This window comes from Sceloporus occidentalis, unplaced genomic scaffold (genome assembly GCF_023333645.1).
Source record: "Sceloporus occidentalis isolate IW3139 unplaced genomic scaffold, rSceOcc1.0.p SCAF_177, whole genome shotgun sequence".
Taxonomy (NCBI): domain Eukaryota; kingdom Metazoa; phylum Chordata; class Lepidosauria; order Squamata; family Phrynosomatidae; genus Sceloporus; species Sceloporus occidentalis.
Genome location: NW_028317157.1, coordinates 623,810 through 640,369, shown reverse-complemented (window position 1 = coordinate 640,369; position 16,560 = coordinate 623,810). Strand labels below are relative to the sequence as shown.

The 16,560-nt window shown below is 47.0% G+C and overlaps 1 protein-coding gene across 1 annotated transcript in view; it reads right to left on the bottom strand.

The window, feature by feature from the left end:
• The window catches only part of LOC149278881 (ubiquitin-conjugating enzyme E2 L3), a 101,610-nt gene that overhangs the window by 42,109 nt on the left and 42,941 nt on the right, over positions 1–16,560 (bottom strand). The window contains exon 3 of the mRNA XM_089501623.1: positions 3,979–4,165. Within this exon, the coding sequence (XP_089357749.1) occupies positions 3,979–4,165 (187 nt within the window). The remainder of the gene's footprint in view (positions 1–3,978; positions 4,166–16,560) is intronic.

Genomic DNA, 16,560 nt, shown 5'->3' with positions numbered 1-16,560 from the left:
TCTTTGTGGCAGACCCCTCAGGGCTCTACAGAATGTCTGAATGGGATTTGAAGCAACCCCTTAGCAGAAAAAACCTGATTTTATGTTTTAAAACACTCATGGGGGAAGGGGTGGTTTCTCCCGGGATGGAGAGGAGGCTGTTTGTCTGTTTCTGATTAAGAATTTTTCTTAACCCCCTGTATTAGTGAGAACCATCTCCTAGAAGAAACTGTATTTTTTAGTTTCTTCCCTTTAACAGACATCTCTTCTATGAAAGAAGGGAAGGAAAGGGGAGCCACCTCTCCTGAGGCTAGCTGACTGAGGTTCACTGTGATTTATAACAGGGACTTAACCCTTTTGCCACTAAAGTGGAGCTTGGTTGGTCACCTTAATCCAATATATCTATCACCTAATATGAGATTATTTTTTTCCAAAGATCCTCAATGTGTGCAAGCATTAGAGATTTGCTGAGTGACCAGAGGAGTGAAGTATCCTTCTCTTTGCTTGAGTCACCCTGTTTGTTAGACTTTAAATGAATCTGTATTGTTAAAGCTTATGCTCTTAATGAGAAGTGCTATGGCTGATACCAGTTTGCACAAGGGAGGTAAAACCATGTGCCCTAATGGAGGCAGGGATGGAGGCCCATGAGGAGGGAAGAAAAGTCATCTTGTGGCTTTTATGGCTAGTCCTCTCCCTAGATGACATAGTTTCGAGGCATCTTCTCTGCCCTGGTAAAAAGGAGAGGGGGGTGAGCAGAAACAGCACAACTCAAACCTCATGGTCTAACAGTGATAAAATGAACACCAGAAAAAGTTAACCTTGTAAATCTGAGCCCCCAGACCTGTTGCTGTGGGGGCTCTCCCCTCCTTGATTTGCCCCAGCAAGGGAGACTGCCTGGGCAGTAGCTTCTTCCAGGCAGTGAGGAAACTGCTCTTAAGTTAGCAGTGATTGAAGACCATTGCTAATCATGGGTAGATAGCTGCATATGGTCTGTAGTGTAGCCCTGATATTCACAGGATATTTTGTTTTATTTATGTTTGAGACAGCCCCAACTTCAAGCTGGGGTTTAGAAGCTTAGCCCTTTTAATCTCAGGCAGGCTTTATAGTAACCTGGCTGCATTATAAAAGCTGGCTTGGTCCTCAATCCCCTTCCCACTTGCATAGGTAGCTGGGAAGGGCAGGGGGGGGGCTGTTGTGGCACATGACTCCACATTTATCTGAGGTATGTCTGTATCTTGAGAAAGGATAATCTCTGATAGAAAGGAGAGGCCAAGCTCCAGCTGCTCTCTCAAGAGTGCCACAGTTTGGGGCAGCCAAATACAATTGGGGGTAAAGGGAACTCTCTACTCATGTTATCCACAAGTGGTCCCCCACCCCTTTTTTAATGTTGTTATTTTTGAGGAGAGAACACAGGAGGATTTGTATCCATGAGCTCTCTCATAGAATCCTTGGGTTGGAAGAGATCCCAAGGGCCATCCAGTCCAACCCCATTCTGCCATGCAGGAACTCTCAATCAAAGCATACCCAATAGATGGCCCTCCAGCCTCTGTTTAGAAGTGGGTGGCAGAAGCCATGCTCTCTCTGGGGAAGGCATGAAGCCATTTTGTGTTTTTTTGTGGGATTCCCTGTGGCAGCCAAAAAAGACCATTTTAGAGTTGGAAGCTTCAGGTCCTGCTGGGCCAAGTCTAGCTTCCTTTACAGTCATGGAGCTGTACAACATAGAGGAGGAGTCTTCTGCCTCCTTACACACCATCTCATTATAAGAATTGAAAAGGAATGTGCAGGAGCCCTGGCAATACCACCATGTGTTTCCCAGTCTGCAATAGGATCTCCCACACCTGTTGGGATCCTGGGTGCCATTGAGGCCAGAGATGGGAAGGATGGGGGGAGACCAAGAGCTTATCCGCCCATCTGACCTCTTAGCAGAGTCCCAAGCGTTATGCTAGGCATGGTGCCTGCAGTGGCAATGGCAGAGGCCTCCTGGCAATGCCTGCCCTAAGTGGGGGCATTAGATATGGCAAAGATTCTTTGGTGGCTGCAGAGAGAGGGCTCCTGGTAATCACCCTTCTCCTGTGTCTTCTAGGTGGCTTGCCTCTCTGACCTTGGCCCTGTTTCAGGCTGGGCAGAGGTGATGCAGAGGAACTCTTTGCCATGGCTTTTGGCTGGCCTGTCCTCTGAACCCTGGTCCTAAACAACCTGGGCAGAGATGATGAGAAGGGAAGTTTCCATGACTTCTGGGCTGGGCAGAGGTGATGTGGATAAACAAACACGGAGGGGATACTCCTCACCATCTGTTCCCATGGCTCCCATGTGCTGCAAAGCCGCTTCCACAAATCTCCTGTGCTCCCATTATAAAAGGGGGCAGCTTTGGAGGAGCGAAGAGTCATTGGCAAAGCCAAGACCTTTCTCCAATCCTGGGAGCCCTTGCCATATTAAGTCTTTCTTCATGCTTCCAAGGCAGCAAGAGAAACGAAGAGAAGAAAAGGACTGGAGTGGCTGTAGTGAAGAAGTTGCAGAGCAACAGCAAACACATCCCTCTGTTGAGCTGGCAAATCCTGAGCTAGGTAAGACTGAACTAAGGATCCTTCACCCATGCTCTTGGGGTCCTCTGCCATAGCCACCACCAAGGAAGGGGGGAAAGGCAGGAGAGAGGAGAAGAAGGGAAGGCCAAGAATATTCTCAAACCGCTTTCGGAGAAAGGAAAAACTTCGCTGGCTCGAAGAGACACATCCTGCAGGAGCGTAGGCAGGAACAAGACTGAGGCCCAGGGGGGCTAGCTCCTCCCTATATAGGGGCCCGTCTTTATTCTATTGTGCCTGCCTATAGGAGCAAATTGGGAGGAGCTAACCCAGAATACAGGAGGTGTCTGCTGGGAAACTGGGGATAGAACCCTGGTCTCCAGTATCACTCATTCCTATACTGAGTAGCTCACTGCTCTTCTGTCATTGTTGATGCTACTGAAGCACACACAGTCCTGTGCAACAGTCCCACACACAGCGGTGTGCATGAGACTATTGGTATAGTGCTTTTTGACTAGGAGGCCAGAACCAGGTGGCTCCCACCCACAACAGCTGTATTCTTATCTTAGGTCAAAGGCATGGACATGGAATTCCTTGATAGATCAGAACTGCAATATTGGAATAAACCAGGAATCCCTTGATGAACCATATTCAGCATAACCCACAAGGTCACTCAGAGTTGAAATGAGAGGGAACCAACCAAACAAACAAAAAACAAAACAAAACAAAACACCCAGTTTCAGGAATGAGGAAGAAAGATGTGGAGGGAAGTGAAGATGAAAGGAGAAAGGATTCCTAATTTTTGGAAAGTGAAAAGAAAAAGGGAGGTGAAAGGACTGAGAAAAGAGGAAGTGAAAGGGGAAAACTTGAATGAGGGGCTGTCTGCCCAATGTCTCTGTGGACAGAAAGTAGGCACTAGGCTGAATTGCTAGAAGAAATTGCCTCCCCTACAGGGTATCTACATGCAAACTCATATTAGTTGAAAAGCCTGGACCAGTGATGGCGAATCTATGGCATGCGTGCCAGAGGTGGCACTCAGAGCCCTCTCTGTGGGCACATGTGCCGTCACCCCAGCAAAGAGTTTTCTGGAGTTTGTTACTAGAAAGCCAGAGGGATATGGCACTTTTGCAATAAATAAGTGGGTTTTGGGTTGCAGTTTGGGCACTCGTCCTCTAAAAGGTTCACCATCACTGTAATAGACTATTTTAATTTAATCTGCTACAAGGGAACCCTAATATTGGTGGATTGTTCAAATATGTGCAGTTCTTCAGGCTCATTTAAATTTATTTTCTCCACCACTAGTTATATAAAATGATGCATAAAACTGGGAGAAAGCTGAAGAACTGAACAAAATAATCAAACTAGAGAATATACCTTTTGATTTCCTTTCATTATAAATTTAATCAGTCCAATGCATAACTATTTTACAGTCAATCCTAGTTTTGAAGAAACTGTGGTAATCTGCTAAAAAAAACCTTACCTTGATCAGTTTTGGTGGCTGGCTTCCAATTTTCAGCACTAATTACTGGAAGGCAAACTTGTCCCTTTTCATCAATGTTAGGATGATATATCTTTGTTTTAAAGGTAATCTTTGGAGGTTTGAAAGGGTACTCTGCTGGAAAGTTGATTTCAATTCTGAATGCTCCTTTGTCATATGGAGGATTGTCCTGCAACAAAAATATCAAGAATGGTCCAATAATGGGAGAAACAGAATTGAGATGAATAATCTGCCAAAGTGTGAAAAAAATTTAAGGGGCATGAAGATGTAGGTTTTGATTTAATTAGAAAGCCAAAACTGACAATAGTGACATCTGATGAAAGTAAGTAGACAATACACAGGAAAAAAGAATCAGAAAATCTCGTGTCCATGTTCTGTATTAGAATTAATGATATCACCACTATCTCTAGTTCTAATATGGGGAGGGGAGAATGCATGGACTAAGCATGGATACAAAGGGCTTTCTAAAAAGGCAATGATGCTTTGCAAGGCTGAAGGCAAAAGGGGAAAAAAGGAAATTGCATTACAAGTTTGTTGTTTGCCTTCAAGACACTTTCGACTTATGGCCAACGTAAGGTGAACGAACCTATAAATTTGTTGGGTTTTCTTGGCTATTCCTTGGCTAGAGGAAGTTTGCTATTACCATCCCCTGAGGCTGAGAGTGTGTCAGCTGCCCAAGGTCAACCAACATGGCTGAGCAGGGATTACAAGTAGATAGACTCAATCAAGAAAGCTCAGCTGCTGCCCTTGTTTGTAAGACCTGAGCAAGGTGGTCACTCCTTGGATGTCTCTTATCCAGAAGGATGGAGTCAATTTAACAGCAATTAACAACAAAGTAGAACTAGGTCTACCATCTTTTCACAAACAGGCATTGCATAATTGTCACTTGCTATCTGATGTTCTTTTGCTGTCTGTTTTATTGAATCATTTCCTGTATTGCTATGTATTTTACATGTATTATCTTACTAGACAGGCCCCTTCCCCACCACCACTCCCTTCTCCTTCTGTGTCGTGTCTTTTTAGATTGTAAGCCTGAGGGCAGGGAACCGTCCAATTAATAAGATTGTATGTACAGCGCTGTGTAAATTTACAGCGCTTTATAAATAAAGGTTAATAATAATAATAATATACTAAGAACATTCGTGATTCTTTGCTGTTCCCCAGCTTTTAATTTAAGCAGGATAAGAAAAAAAGAAGCTGTTTTTATTTTGCTAAATATATTAGATAAAAAAACCTCTGCAACTTCCTTGGCCTCTATTATTTATATTTATTTAGGTACAGTATTTATATCCTGCCCTTCAGCCCTAATGGCTCTCAGGGCGGCTTACAATAATATTTTTAATCAGACAGTTCCCTGCCCTCAGGCTTACAATCTAAAAGACACAAAACAAAAGGAGAAGGAAATGATGGAGGGAAAGGGGATGAGGTCCAGTGGTTCTTCTCTCCCTCTGAGGCCTGGACCAAGGCAGATAGATTGGAGGGAGGGCTCTTCCTCTATTAGTAGAATTTAATCTCTTATTATACACCCTTATCCAAGTCTTAGAATCAGACAGCTTTTCTTTCTCTTATTCTGCTTAAATTAAAAGCTGGGGATGAGCAAAGAATCACGAGTATTCTTCATAGAATCGTAGAGTTGGAAGAGACCGCAACAGCCGTCCAGTCCAACCCCATTCTGCCATGCAGGAACTCTCAATCAAACCATCCCCATTGACAGATGGCTATCCAGCCTCTGTTTAAAGACCTCCAAGGAAGGAGACTCCAGTACAATCTCCAAGGAAGGAGTGAACTCCACTGTTGAACAGCTCTTACCCTCAGGAAGTTCCTCCTAATGTTGAGCTGGAATCTCTTTTCCTGCAGTTTGCATCCATTGCTCCGCGTTCTAGTCTCTGGAGCAGCAGAAAACAAGCTTTCTCCCTCCTCAATATGACATCTCTTCAAATATTTAAACAGGGCTATCATATCACCTCTTAACCTTCTCTTCTCCAGACTAAACATCCCCAGCTCCCTAAGTCTCTCCTCATAGGGCTTCATGGTTTCCAGAGCCTTCACCATTTTAGTTGCCCTCCTTTTGGACACATGGCTCCAGTTTCTCAACATCCTTTTTGAATTGTGGTGCCCAGAATTGGACAGGGCATTATTCCAGGTGGGGCCTGACCAGAGCAGAATAGAGTGGGACTATTACTTCCCTTGATCTAGAGCCTATGCTTCTATTGATGCAGCCTAAAATTGCATTGGCCTTGTTAGCCTTTGCATCACACTGTTGACTCATGTCCAACTTGTGGTCTACTTGGACTCCTAGATCCCTTTCACACGTAGTTTCATTCAGCTAGGTGTCCCCTCCATCCTATATCTGTGCATTTCAGTTTTCCTTACATTTCTCTGTGTTGAATTTCATTTTGTTAGTGTTGTCATATGCCAGAACAGATGACACTGGTTGTTAGAATTCATTCACTTAAATTCCCTTAGGACGTTTTTATCTAAATGTAACCAGATCTATAGCTAGTCTTGAAGCCAGATGAAATGGATCCAAATAATCAATTTTATCCAAAAACCCAGCCCCAATAAATCTTCCAGAAGGAGAACATTAAAATTTGGCACATAATTACCCAATATGTTAGGATTCGGTAGGGGTCTTAAAAGTAATTCCTTAAGGTTTGATGAAATCTGATCTAACTGTAAAAAGATCACATCTGATGTAACTGTAAAAAAAAACCACCCCTTGTAAAAAAACTCAGCCCACCAGACCCCATGTATTTTTTAATATGTCAGAAAGTACAATGAGCTAAAATGTGGTGGCTCTATTTTTTTTTCTAATATTCTATCCATACCCCCGGGCTACACAAACCTAAAAGTGTCCATTAATGCTAGAAAAATAGGGTTTAAAATAAAATCCACGGGACCTAAATTAATACAGCATCCAAATCGGAAAAGATTCAAGTGATTTTTATCTGTAAAGTACTGAACAAACTTCACAGCAGGCGGGCAAGTAATTTGTGAATGTAACACACTCCTAACTATTCAGAAGAAAACTGTTGAGTCACTCTTTGCAAAATTAATGATTAAAAATAGTTTTACTGCCTCAACTGCCATTAAGCAACATAGACTCCAATTTGTAACTGACTGGACTCACCTGAGACAAATCTGTTGGTCAGGGATGCCAATAATAAATATCTATGGAGTCCTCTTTAGACAGCAAAGAAGTCTTGTGATTTAGAGGGGCCTTAGTTTATAAGGCTAGTACAGTATGTAGAATGTTCTGGAATCAAATGCTAGCATCTCCAAAAAGGAGAATTTTTGATATCTCATGGAATCATGGGAAACTGCCACCTTCTTTAATAGTGACAAATCAGTACTTACTGTTTATGAGATCTAAGTGCTTCATCTTAATTTTCAAGTATGGTATGAATCCTACATCCACGAGTCCTATTACTTGGTTTCACTTAACTGTATCCTGGAAAAAAAGGTCTCTCTAAGCATGTGGAGGTCCTCCAGCATTACTCTATAGTCAACTTCCACAGAAAATATAGGGATCACCATTAGCTGTGATTTTCGTTAATCACAGTAAGTCTGGGAATGTATACCCCACAGATATGAGTATCACATCATAATGATAGAAATCTTGTTTTCTGTGTGTTTTAAATCTGCTATTATAAGTGAAGTTTTAATAGCTACAGTATTTCTTAAAGGAGTTTTGATCTAATTCCTTGTATCATTTCTCCCCTTTGTAGAAATACATTCCCGTCCTAGAGGAATAGTATTATAAAAAAAATTATATAGATGATCTGAAGATGTGCAAGACCCTCCAGAACTAGTTGAGAGAAACTTCCACAGTAATTACTATTGTTAGACAGATACCATGATTAGTTATTACCAACAGTGTTATGTATAAGATGGATAGGTTACCTACCTGTAACTGTGTTTCTTTGAGTGGTCATCTGCGAATTCACACAAATGGGTTATTCTGCGCCTGTGCAGCAATCTCCAGAAACTTCTAGAATCTCTAGGCAGAATGCAATGTATCTTTCTGCAACTTTTTGGCAGTAACCCCGCCCATCCCTATATAAAGCCCCTAGTGACCCGCTGCTTTCCAGTTCCGAATGAGCCGCAAACCAGCGCGGCAACAAGCGTTGTCAATAAGCAGGACACTGAGGGGAAGGATGGGTGGGTTTGTGTGAATTCGCAGATGACCACTCGAAGAAACACAGTTACAGGCAGGTAACCTGTCCTTCTTTTTCGTGGTCTCTGCGAATCACACAAATGGGTTAGACTAGTGAGCTAAAGTCAGTAGAGGAGGGAGTGTCAACACATTAAATATCAGTTCAATATGATAATCAATCAATAAACATTTTGAAATCAAGAACTGTTGTGTTTATTATACCTAAATAACTTTAGTGCATGGCAGAAAGTAACACTGCCCTCCCAAAGGCCGCTTCATGCCTGGCCCTGGCATCCAGCCGGTAATGTCTGATCAATGTCAATGGCTGGGACCAGACAGCAGCTTTGCACATATCCTCCAGGGAGACCCCAGTCAAAAAGGCGAAGGATGCGGCTACCGCCCTAGTTGCATGAGCTCGAACCCAACACGGTAAGGGCTTGCCAGCCATTTCTTAACAGAGGTGGATAGTGTTGGCCACCCATTTGGAGAAACGTTGAGCTGACACAGGCAACCCCTCTTGGTCTCAGAATAGCAAACAAAGAGCCTTTCTGAACGCCGTGTAGATAATGTCCTGTCCACATAAAATGCCAGCGCCCTAAGGACGTCCAAGGCATGGATCTGGCGTTCAGAGTCCGTGGTCGGGTTCGGGGCTAAAGTTGGCAAAACAATGTCCTGGTTCATGTGAAAGGTAGACACAACACTAGGCAAGAACGTAATATCTGTACGGAGGACCACTTTATCTTTATAAAAACAGAGAAAGGGCTGGTCAACCCTAATGGCACAAAGCTCACTGGCCCAGCAAGCCGAAGTGATGGCTACCAAGAAGGCTGTTTTCCAAGTCAGGAGTCTCAAGTCCGTGGTAGCCATGGGTTCAAAGGGCTTGGAGACTAAACAGGACAGAACAGTGTCCAAGCTCCATGCTGGTAATGAAGGTTGTTAAATCCCTTGAGGAACCGGCGTATGAGAGGGTCCTTGAACAAGGAAGGTTTGTCCTGAAAGAAATAACGGGATGAAATGGCAGACAGGTAGCATTTTATGGAACTAAGAGAGAGACCTGCCTCAGCCAGAGTCATGAGAAGTTCCAGGACCAGTGGAATGGATACACGGGATGGTAGAATATCTCGGGACCGAAGGAAGGCGAGGAACTTGTCCCACTTATAACTGTAGGATCTCCGAGTGGAGGGCTTCTGCGCTGCCCACAATACTTCTTGGACACTGGGTGGGCGTGCGCCCATGTCACCAATGGGAGACAGTGGATGTCGGGGTGATGGACTTGTCCATCGTGTAGTGAGAGGAGGTCGGGACGGTACTCCAGTCGGAGATGGTCCTGGAACATCCTCAGCAGAGGGGCGAACCAAGGCGGCCTGGGCCACCACGGCGTCACCAAGATCGCGTCCGAGCGATCGGCTATCATTTTCGAGAGGACCCTGGTGACGAGCGGAAATGGAGGAAAGGCGTAGAGAAGACTTTCGTCCCATCGAAACTGAAAGGCGTCGCTTCTCAAACCCGGCTGTCGGGTTCATGAACAGAACATCGGCGTGTGGGCATTGGCGTGGGAGGTGAAAAGGTCCAAGTGTGGAGTTCCCCAGCGTGAGAAGAGGTCCTTCACGACGTCCGGGTGCAACCTCCATTCATGGCAAGTGGAGGGTGACCTGCTGAGCTGGTCTGCCAAGTGGTTCTGGTCCCCGGGAAGATGGATGCACTGGAGCAATATCTCGTGACGGATACACCAGTCCCAAACTCAGAGGGTCACGGAGAGGAGAGTGGGCGACTTGGTACCACCTTGTTTGCTTAAATAGTACATTATGGTGGTATTGTCCGTGAGGAGCAATACGACCTTGTGAGAGAGAACTGTTTGGAAGGCCCTGAGGGCTTTTTCGACGGCTAGCATCTCCAAGACGTTGATGTGAAGGTCGGATTCTGTGGGCGTCCACTTGTCCTTTATTGTAAGGTCCAAGGTGTGGGCGCCCCCTCCCTGAAGGGAGGCATCCATGGTCAGGGACAGATCCGGTTGCGGAGGGAGGAACGGCATCCCTCGGCATACGTTGTTGGGTTCGAGCCACCAATGTAAAGATCTCTGTACTGTCCTCGGGATGGTGAGCATCTTGGAGGGGGAAGCTTGGACAGGATCGAACACAGAGAGGAACCAGGATTGAAGAGGTCTGAATCGCAGTCTTGCCCATGGCGTGACAAAGGTGGTGGAAGCTAGATGTCCCATCACGACCTGGACCAAGTGAGCCTGTACGCGCCTTCGGTGGATGCAAGGATGCAGTGCAATGCGTAAGGCCTGGAACCTTGTTCTCGGGAGGTAAGCCTTCAGCGCTACCGAGTCCAGAGTGGTTCCAATGAAGTCCATGCGCTTGGCCGGGGTAAGGTTCGACTTCTTGAAGGAGGGATAAAGCAAAGCGGACGTCTTGAAGAAGAATGTCATCGGACGGTGCCGTGAAGAGCCAGTCATCCAGGTATGAGAAGACTGTTATCCCTCTTTGGCGCAGGTAGGCTACGACGGGCACCATGCATTTGGTGAAGACCCTTGGAGCTGTGGAAAGGTCGAAAGGAAGGACTTTGTACTGATAAATCTGCGTCCTGATGATAAACGCGAAGAACCTGCAATGGTCCTCCCTTATGGAAATGTGGAAATAAGCATCTTTCAAGTCCAGTGTCACAAACCAAGAATTTTCCTATAGGAGTGGCAGAACAGAAGCAAGGGTTACCATCCTGAAACACTTGCACACAATAAAACAATTTAAAGCTCGAAGGTCCATGATCGGTCTGAGGCCCGAGTCCCTTTTGGGGACAGTAAAATATCTGGAGAAAAAACACCGTCGAGCCCGAGAGGGATGAACAGGTTCAATGGCGCCTTTGGTTAACAGAGAGCGCACTTCGTCGAGAAGGGTGTCTGAGGGGACGGTGGAAATGAGAGCCCCGGTTGGTGGGAGCTCGGAAAACTCAAGGGCATAGCCCCTACAGACGATGTTAAGTACCCATGAGTCATTAAGTGATGGATGCCCAGATGTTGGAGAAGGGCATTAGTCTATTATTGAACGTTGGAACGACGAGGTGCGCAGAAAGACTTCAGAACTTCCTCCTGCCTTGGGCGTCCTTCTTCTTATACCCTTGCTGGTATCTGGGTTGGGAAGAGTGATGCCTATAAGAAGGAGTGGCAGGTGATTGGGGTGCCCTGTTCTGGGAAACCTTGTCCTGGAAATAGTAGGGTCACTCTGGCTGACGGTATTGAGAGGCAGGATACCAGGGCCGTTAGGAAGGGTACCTCTGCCGTGGGGTCTTAGAAGAGGTTGCTGACATACCATGCTTCCTGGCCGCGGTCTTCATACGGTATCGAAAGCTGAGCTTTTCGTCCATATCCTTGTTGAAGAGGCCCGAATTGTCAAAGGGCATATCTTCAATTGCCGCCCTGGCTTGGGGGGTGAGCTCAGACGACCGCAGCCATGCATAGCGCCAGAATGCTATGGACCCGCAAAGCACCTTGGACGCGCAATCAGTTGAGTGCCTGGCGGAGATTATTTGCTGGCCCGCCATCAGGTGTATCTCATTGCGCAAGGCAATCATCATCCGTCTCCTGTCCTCAGGGAGCTCGTTGATGGTGGGATCCATCTTCTCTATGAGGAACTGGATGTACGTGCCCATGCAAGCAGCGTAATTAGAAATCTTCATGTCCAGGGCTGCCGAAGCGTAAAACTTCTTTGCCAGTCCATCCAACTTTTTACTGTCCTTGTCAACAGGCAACAAAGAAGGCCTGGGAGCAAAGGAAGTCTGCGCACCCTCCACGATGGCCGAGTTTGGCTTCGGGTGGTTGGAGAGGCAGGAAGGGGCAGATGGAGTGACCCCATAGAGATTCTCAATTTTCCGTGAGGTAGATGAGATTGTAGCCAGTGTGTCCCAAGACCGCTTGGCTATCTTTTCCAGCGATCGGAGGTAGGCAAGGGCTGGAGGAGCTGGCACCGAGCCATGGATCCTTCTCTTCACAGGGTCCAGGGCATCATTGTCAGGATGGGCGACTTCCAGTTTGAGGGCGTCCGCCATCCTGATAATATGATCACCGAAAGCCCTCACGTCATCCACAGGAGATGGTGCCGCAGGCCCGACCGGGGTGAAGGAAGAGTCAACATCCGACCGCAGAGACACTGAGCGGGATGGAGATGGTGAACGGGTCCGAGAACAAGTTCGGGACCGAGATCGGCTCAGGGCGCAGGATGTCGGAGACCTGTTCCTATCGATGTCATAGTCGATATCGATGGGGTGGGATGGAGCGGTGTGAGTCTTCGTAGGTCCAGGGATGTTGCATTGGAGAAGATATTGGCCGGAACGGTGGTCGAAAATGAGGTCCGGGTAAGCATCGAACAGGTCTTGGTTGGGGAGTCCCTTGTCGAGGAGATCGTCGGCTATGGCAGCGTCCGCCTCCGCCCCCAGAGCACCTCTGTCCTTACGGACAGGTTGGTTGCGATGCTTGTCCTGGGCAGGAGACCGGGACCAGGATTTCTGCCTCTGTCTAGGAGAGAGCGGGACATCTGAATCCGGGATCTCCCCTTCAGACTCTGAAGAGCGATCCAGATCCACGATCTGTATCTGGTCGGACGGTACGGAGAGGTGGCTCGACACTAAGATCTTCGTCACGGTCGCTTCTTGAGGAGGCGGAGTGTTCGGCAACCCCGACACCGGCGGAGGCACTGAGACCGTGCTCGGGGGTCCCTTACGACGGGTCTTAGCAGGCGGCGAGGCTGAGCGAGCCTGTTTCTTGTCCTGTTTGGTGTCCCAGCCGGGACGGGAACCTTTGGAGGCCTTATGGCTGTCTCTGTGCTTCTTTTTAGACAAGGAAGCTCCATCCTCTCCCTCTCCGGAGGCCAATGAGGTGGATGGCTGGCTGAGGACTTTTTCATATAGCACAGCCTTGAGGGTCCGGTCTCTATTTTTGAGGGCCTGTGTGGACATGGCCTTGCAGTGGGGACAAGTCCCTGGAATGTGTGTCTCCCCAAGGCAGAGAACACACTTGTCGTGGCTGTCGGCCATGGGGATTTTCACCCCGCAATTGGCACATCTCTTGAAAGAGGCCATGAGAGAAATCAGGTCCGTTACCGGTCCGAAGTCAAGCCGTAAAGACAAATGAGAGAGGAGTGGTCAAGCCGATGTCCGAAATCCGAAGAATGGTCAGTGAAAGCCGATGGTCAGTAGCCAGAGATTCAAAGAGAGTCAAGAAGGCGAGTCTAAGACTAGCGAAGTTCGTCGAGCTGCTTAGCGCGGCGGAATGAAGGAACTGGAAAGCAGTGGGTCGCTAGGGGCTTTATATAGGGATGGGCGGGGTTACTGCCAAAAAGTTGCAGAAAGATACATTGCATTCTGCCTAGAGATTCTAGAAGTTTCCGAAGATTGCTGTGCAGGCGCAGAATAACCCATTTGTGTGATTCGCAGAGACCACGAAGAAGAAATATGATTTTTTACTAAAACTGAAAAAAGTTAACAAAATGAAAACATAATTTAACAAAACCAAAGGTTCATCACATCTGCTTCAGATTTTATACATAAAGCATATCAAAGTATGTAACATGTAAATCTGTAAAAAGTAAAGATAAATATGTAAACACAGAATCATAGAATCACATAAATGAAGTTCAGTGGGCCTTTGCTATCTGCTGGGATTTAGTTCCAGAATACTCAGTGGATACCAAAATCCATGGATGCTCATCCATTAAAATACCATGGCACAGTCAAATGGTGATCCTTATATCAAGGGGCAAAATTAAAGTTTGAAATTGGAATTCATATATTTTTAAGCCATGGATGCTTGAATCTGTGAAATCCATGGATATGGGAACTGACTATAATGAATGAAGGACTACTAATAAAAATTAGAAGAAAAAATACTGAATGTGTCCCATTTATATTCTAAAGGTTCACTGATCAACTTAATTTAGATATCTTCTCATTACATGTGAAATCAGTACAATATTTGTTAATTAATGCATTAACAAGGTGTCACAGTAGTGTATCTTTCAGACATCTACTGCAAATGGTGTATACTGTACATTACTAGTAATATTTTAATTGCTCTCTCGATACAGCTAAAGCATTTTCAACATATTCTGGTCAATCAGGAATTCAATTATTAATTGAATTCTAATTATGAATTCAAGTCCTCCCTCCCCTCTGTTTTAAAAATACAAACAAAAAATAATGGACGACAAAAGTTACTGAAGATGGAGTATACCTTATCCAAAATGCTTGGAATCCGATTTCAGATCTTTTTGGATTTTGAAATATTTACATATACATAATGAGTTATCTGGGACCCAGCGGTCCATATACACAGAGTCTGAACATTTCCTATAAACTCTGAGGCAGTGTATTCCACCATCAAACTGCTCTGTGATGAAGTTGCTTTTAGAAACTTGCTAGTTTGGGGGTGAAGTGGTGCATGATAGCTGGTTGCGAGGCAATAGACTATATAGAAGGAGCAGAACTGAGCTCACTTGTGTTTAATATCATCAGCCCTCTGTTTTTACGGGGGTGTTCCACCCCCCTGCCCCCACAAATGGCATATCCCATTTTAAGTCCTCTGTTTGCTCCTCACAAGTAAGTGAGGGTCGCAGCTCTGAAGTCTGTGAAAACAGAGGGGCAACTGTACTTTACCTAATAAACCAGCAGAAATAAGGACAGGTTGCTTACCTGCAACAGTATTTCTTCGAGTGGTCATCTGCGAATACATACAAATGGGTTTCACTGCGCCTGTGCAGTGCTGTTCGGAAACTTCTGGAATCACTGGGCAAAGTTTACTTTGCAACACATAGAAACTTTTTGGCGGTAACTCCGCCCACCCGTTATAAGGCCCATGTCCTGGCCCATGTGGGAAGCAGGCAGTACTTTGGGCAAGAAAGTAATGTCTGACCGGAGGACTACCTAATCCTTGTAAACCTAAGAAAGGGCTGGTCCCTCCGCAAGGCACAGAGGTCGCCCGCACAGCGGGCGGAGGTGATAACCCCAAGGAAGGCAGTCTTCCAAGTCAACAATCTCAAGTCCATCGCGGCCATCGGTTCAAAAGGCTTGGATTGAAGAGCGGGCAGCACCGCCTCCAGGCTTCAAGCTGGTAGCAGTACCGACCCAAGGGGGTGCAGGTTGGCACATCTCCTAAGAGGGTGCAGGTTGGCACATCTCCTAAGGAACCTCTACAAGGAAGAGGCTAAGCCTCCTCCACTTAATGGCATAGGACCGCTGGGTGTATGGTTTCTGCATAGGCAGGGTCACAGTCCTCACCGCATCAGGCAGTGAGGCTAGGGCTGGATTCTCCAGACCACCAGCGGCAGGCTCTCGATGTCCGGGTGGAGGATCTGGCCGTCCTGGATCGACAGCAGGTCCAGACGGAAGTCGAGGCGGAGGGAGCATCTCTTGGAGGTGGAGAAGAGACGCGAACCAGGGCTGCCACGGTTACCACGGAGCGATCAGGATCACATCCAATTGGTCCGTTGTCATCTTGGACACCACCCTGATGATGAGAGGGAAGGGAGGAAAGGCGTAGAGCAGCTCTCCCATCCAAAGGAAGGCGAACGCGTCTCCGAGGGATCTGTCCATTCGCCTCCCGGAGCAGAACTGGGGACAGTGGCTGTTCCATTAGGTCGCGAAGAGATCGACTTGGCGGGTCCCCCACTGGTCGAACAGGTCGCTGACCATCTCCGGATGGAGCCTCTACTCGTGGCACCGGAGGAGATCTGCTTAGGCAATCCGCCAGGTCGTTGTCCTCTCCTGGCAGGTGAATTGCGTAGAGGAGCATCTGTCTCTGGATGAACCAGCTCCAGACGAGCAGAATGAACTCGAGCAGGGTCCTGGATCTGGAGTCTCCCTGCTTGTTGATGTAATACATCACAGTGGTGCCGTCTGTTCTCAGGAGGACCACCTTGTCCGCGACAGCGGATTTGAATGCCCTCAACGCCTTGTCGGCTTCCAGCATCTCCAACGTGTTGATGTGGAAACGTTTGTCCCGGGCGGACCACTTGTCCTTGACAACAAGGTCGAGCAGGTGGGCGCCCCAGCCTTCCAGGGGAACATCTGTTGTCAAAGTCAGTTGAGGCTGGGGTTGCTGGAAGGGCATTTTGATGGAGACGTTGAAGCAAGCCAACAACCATCTCAGAGAAGCGGCCATTGGCCTCAGTACCGTGAGATACCTGGTCGGGGAGTCCTCCATCAGTCTGAAGACTGAGGGGACCAAGAGGAAACAGGCCTGAAGGGGGCGGAGGCGAAGCCTTGCCCACGGTGTCACGAACGTTGTCAACGCCATGTGGCCTAGGGCTACCTGGACGTCTCACCTTTCTGTGGGAGATGCAAGGCTTAGTGAAGCTGCCAACGCCTGAAAGGGTCCGGAGGAGGAAAGGCGGAGCATCCTTCGGAGTCGGGGATGGCCC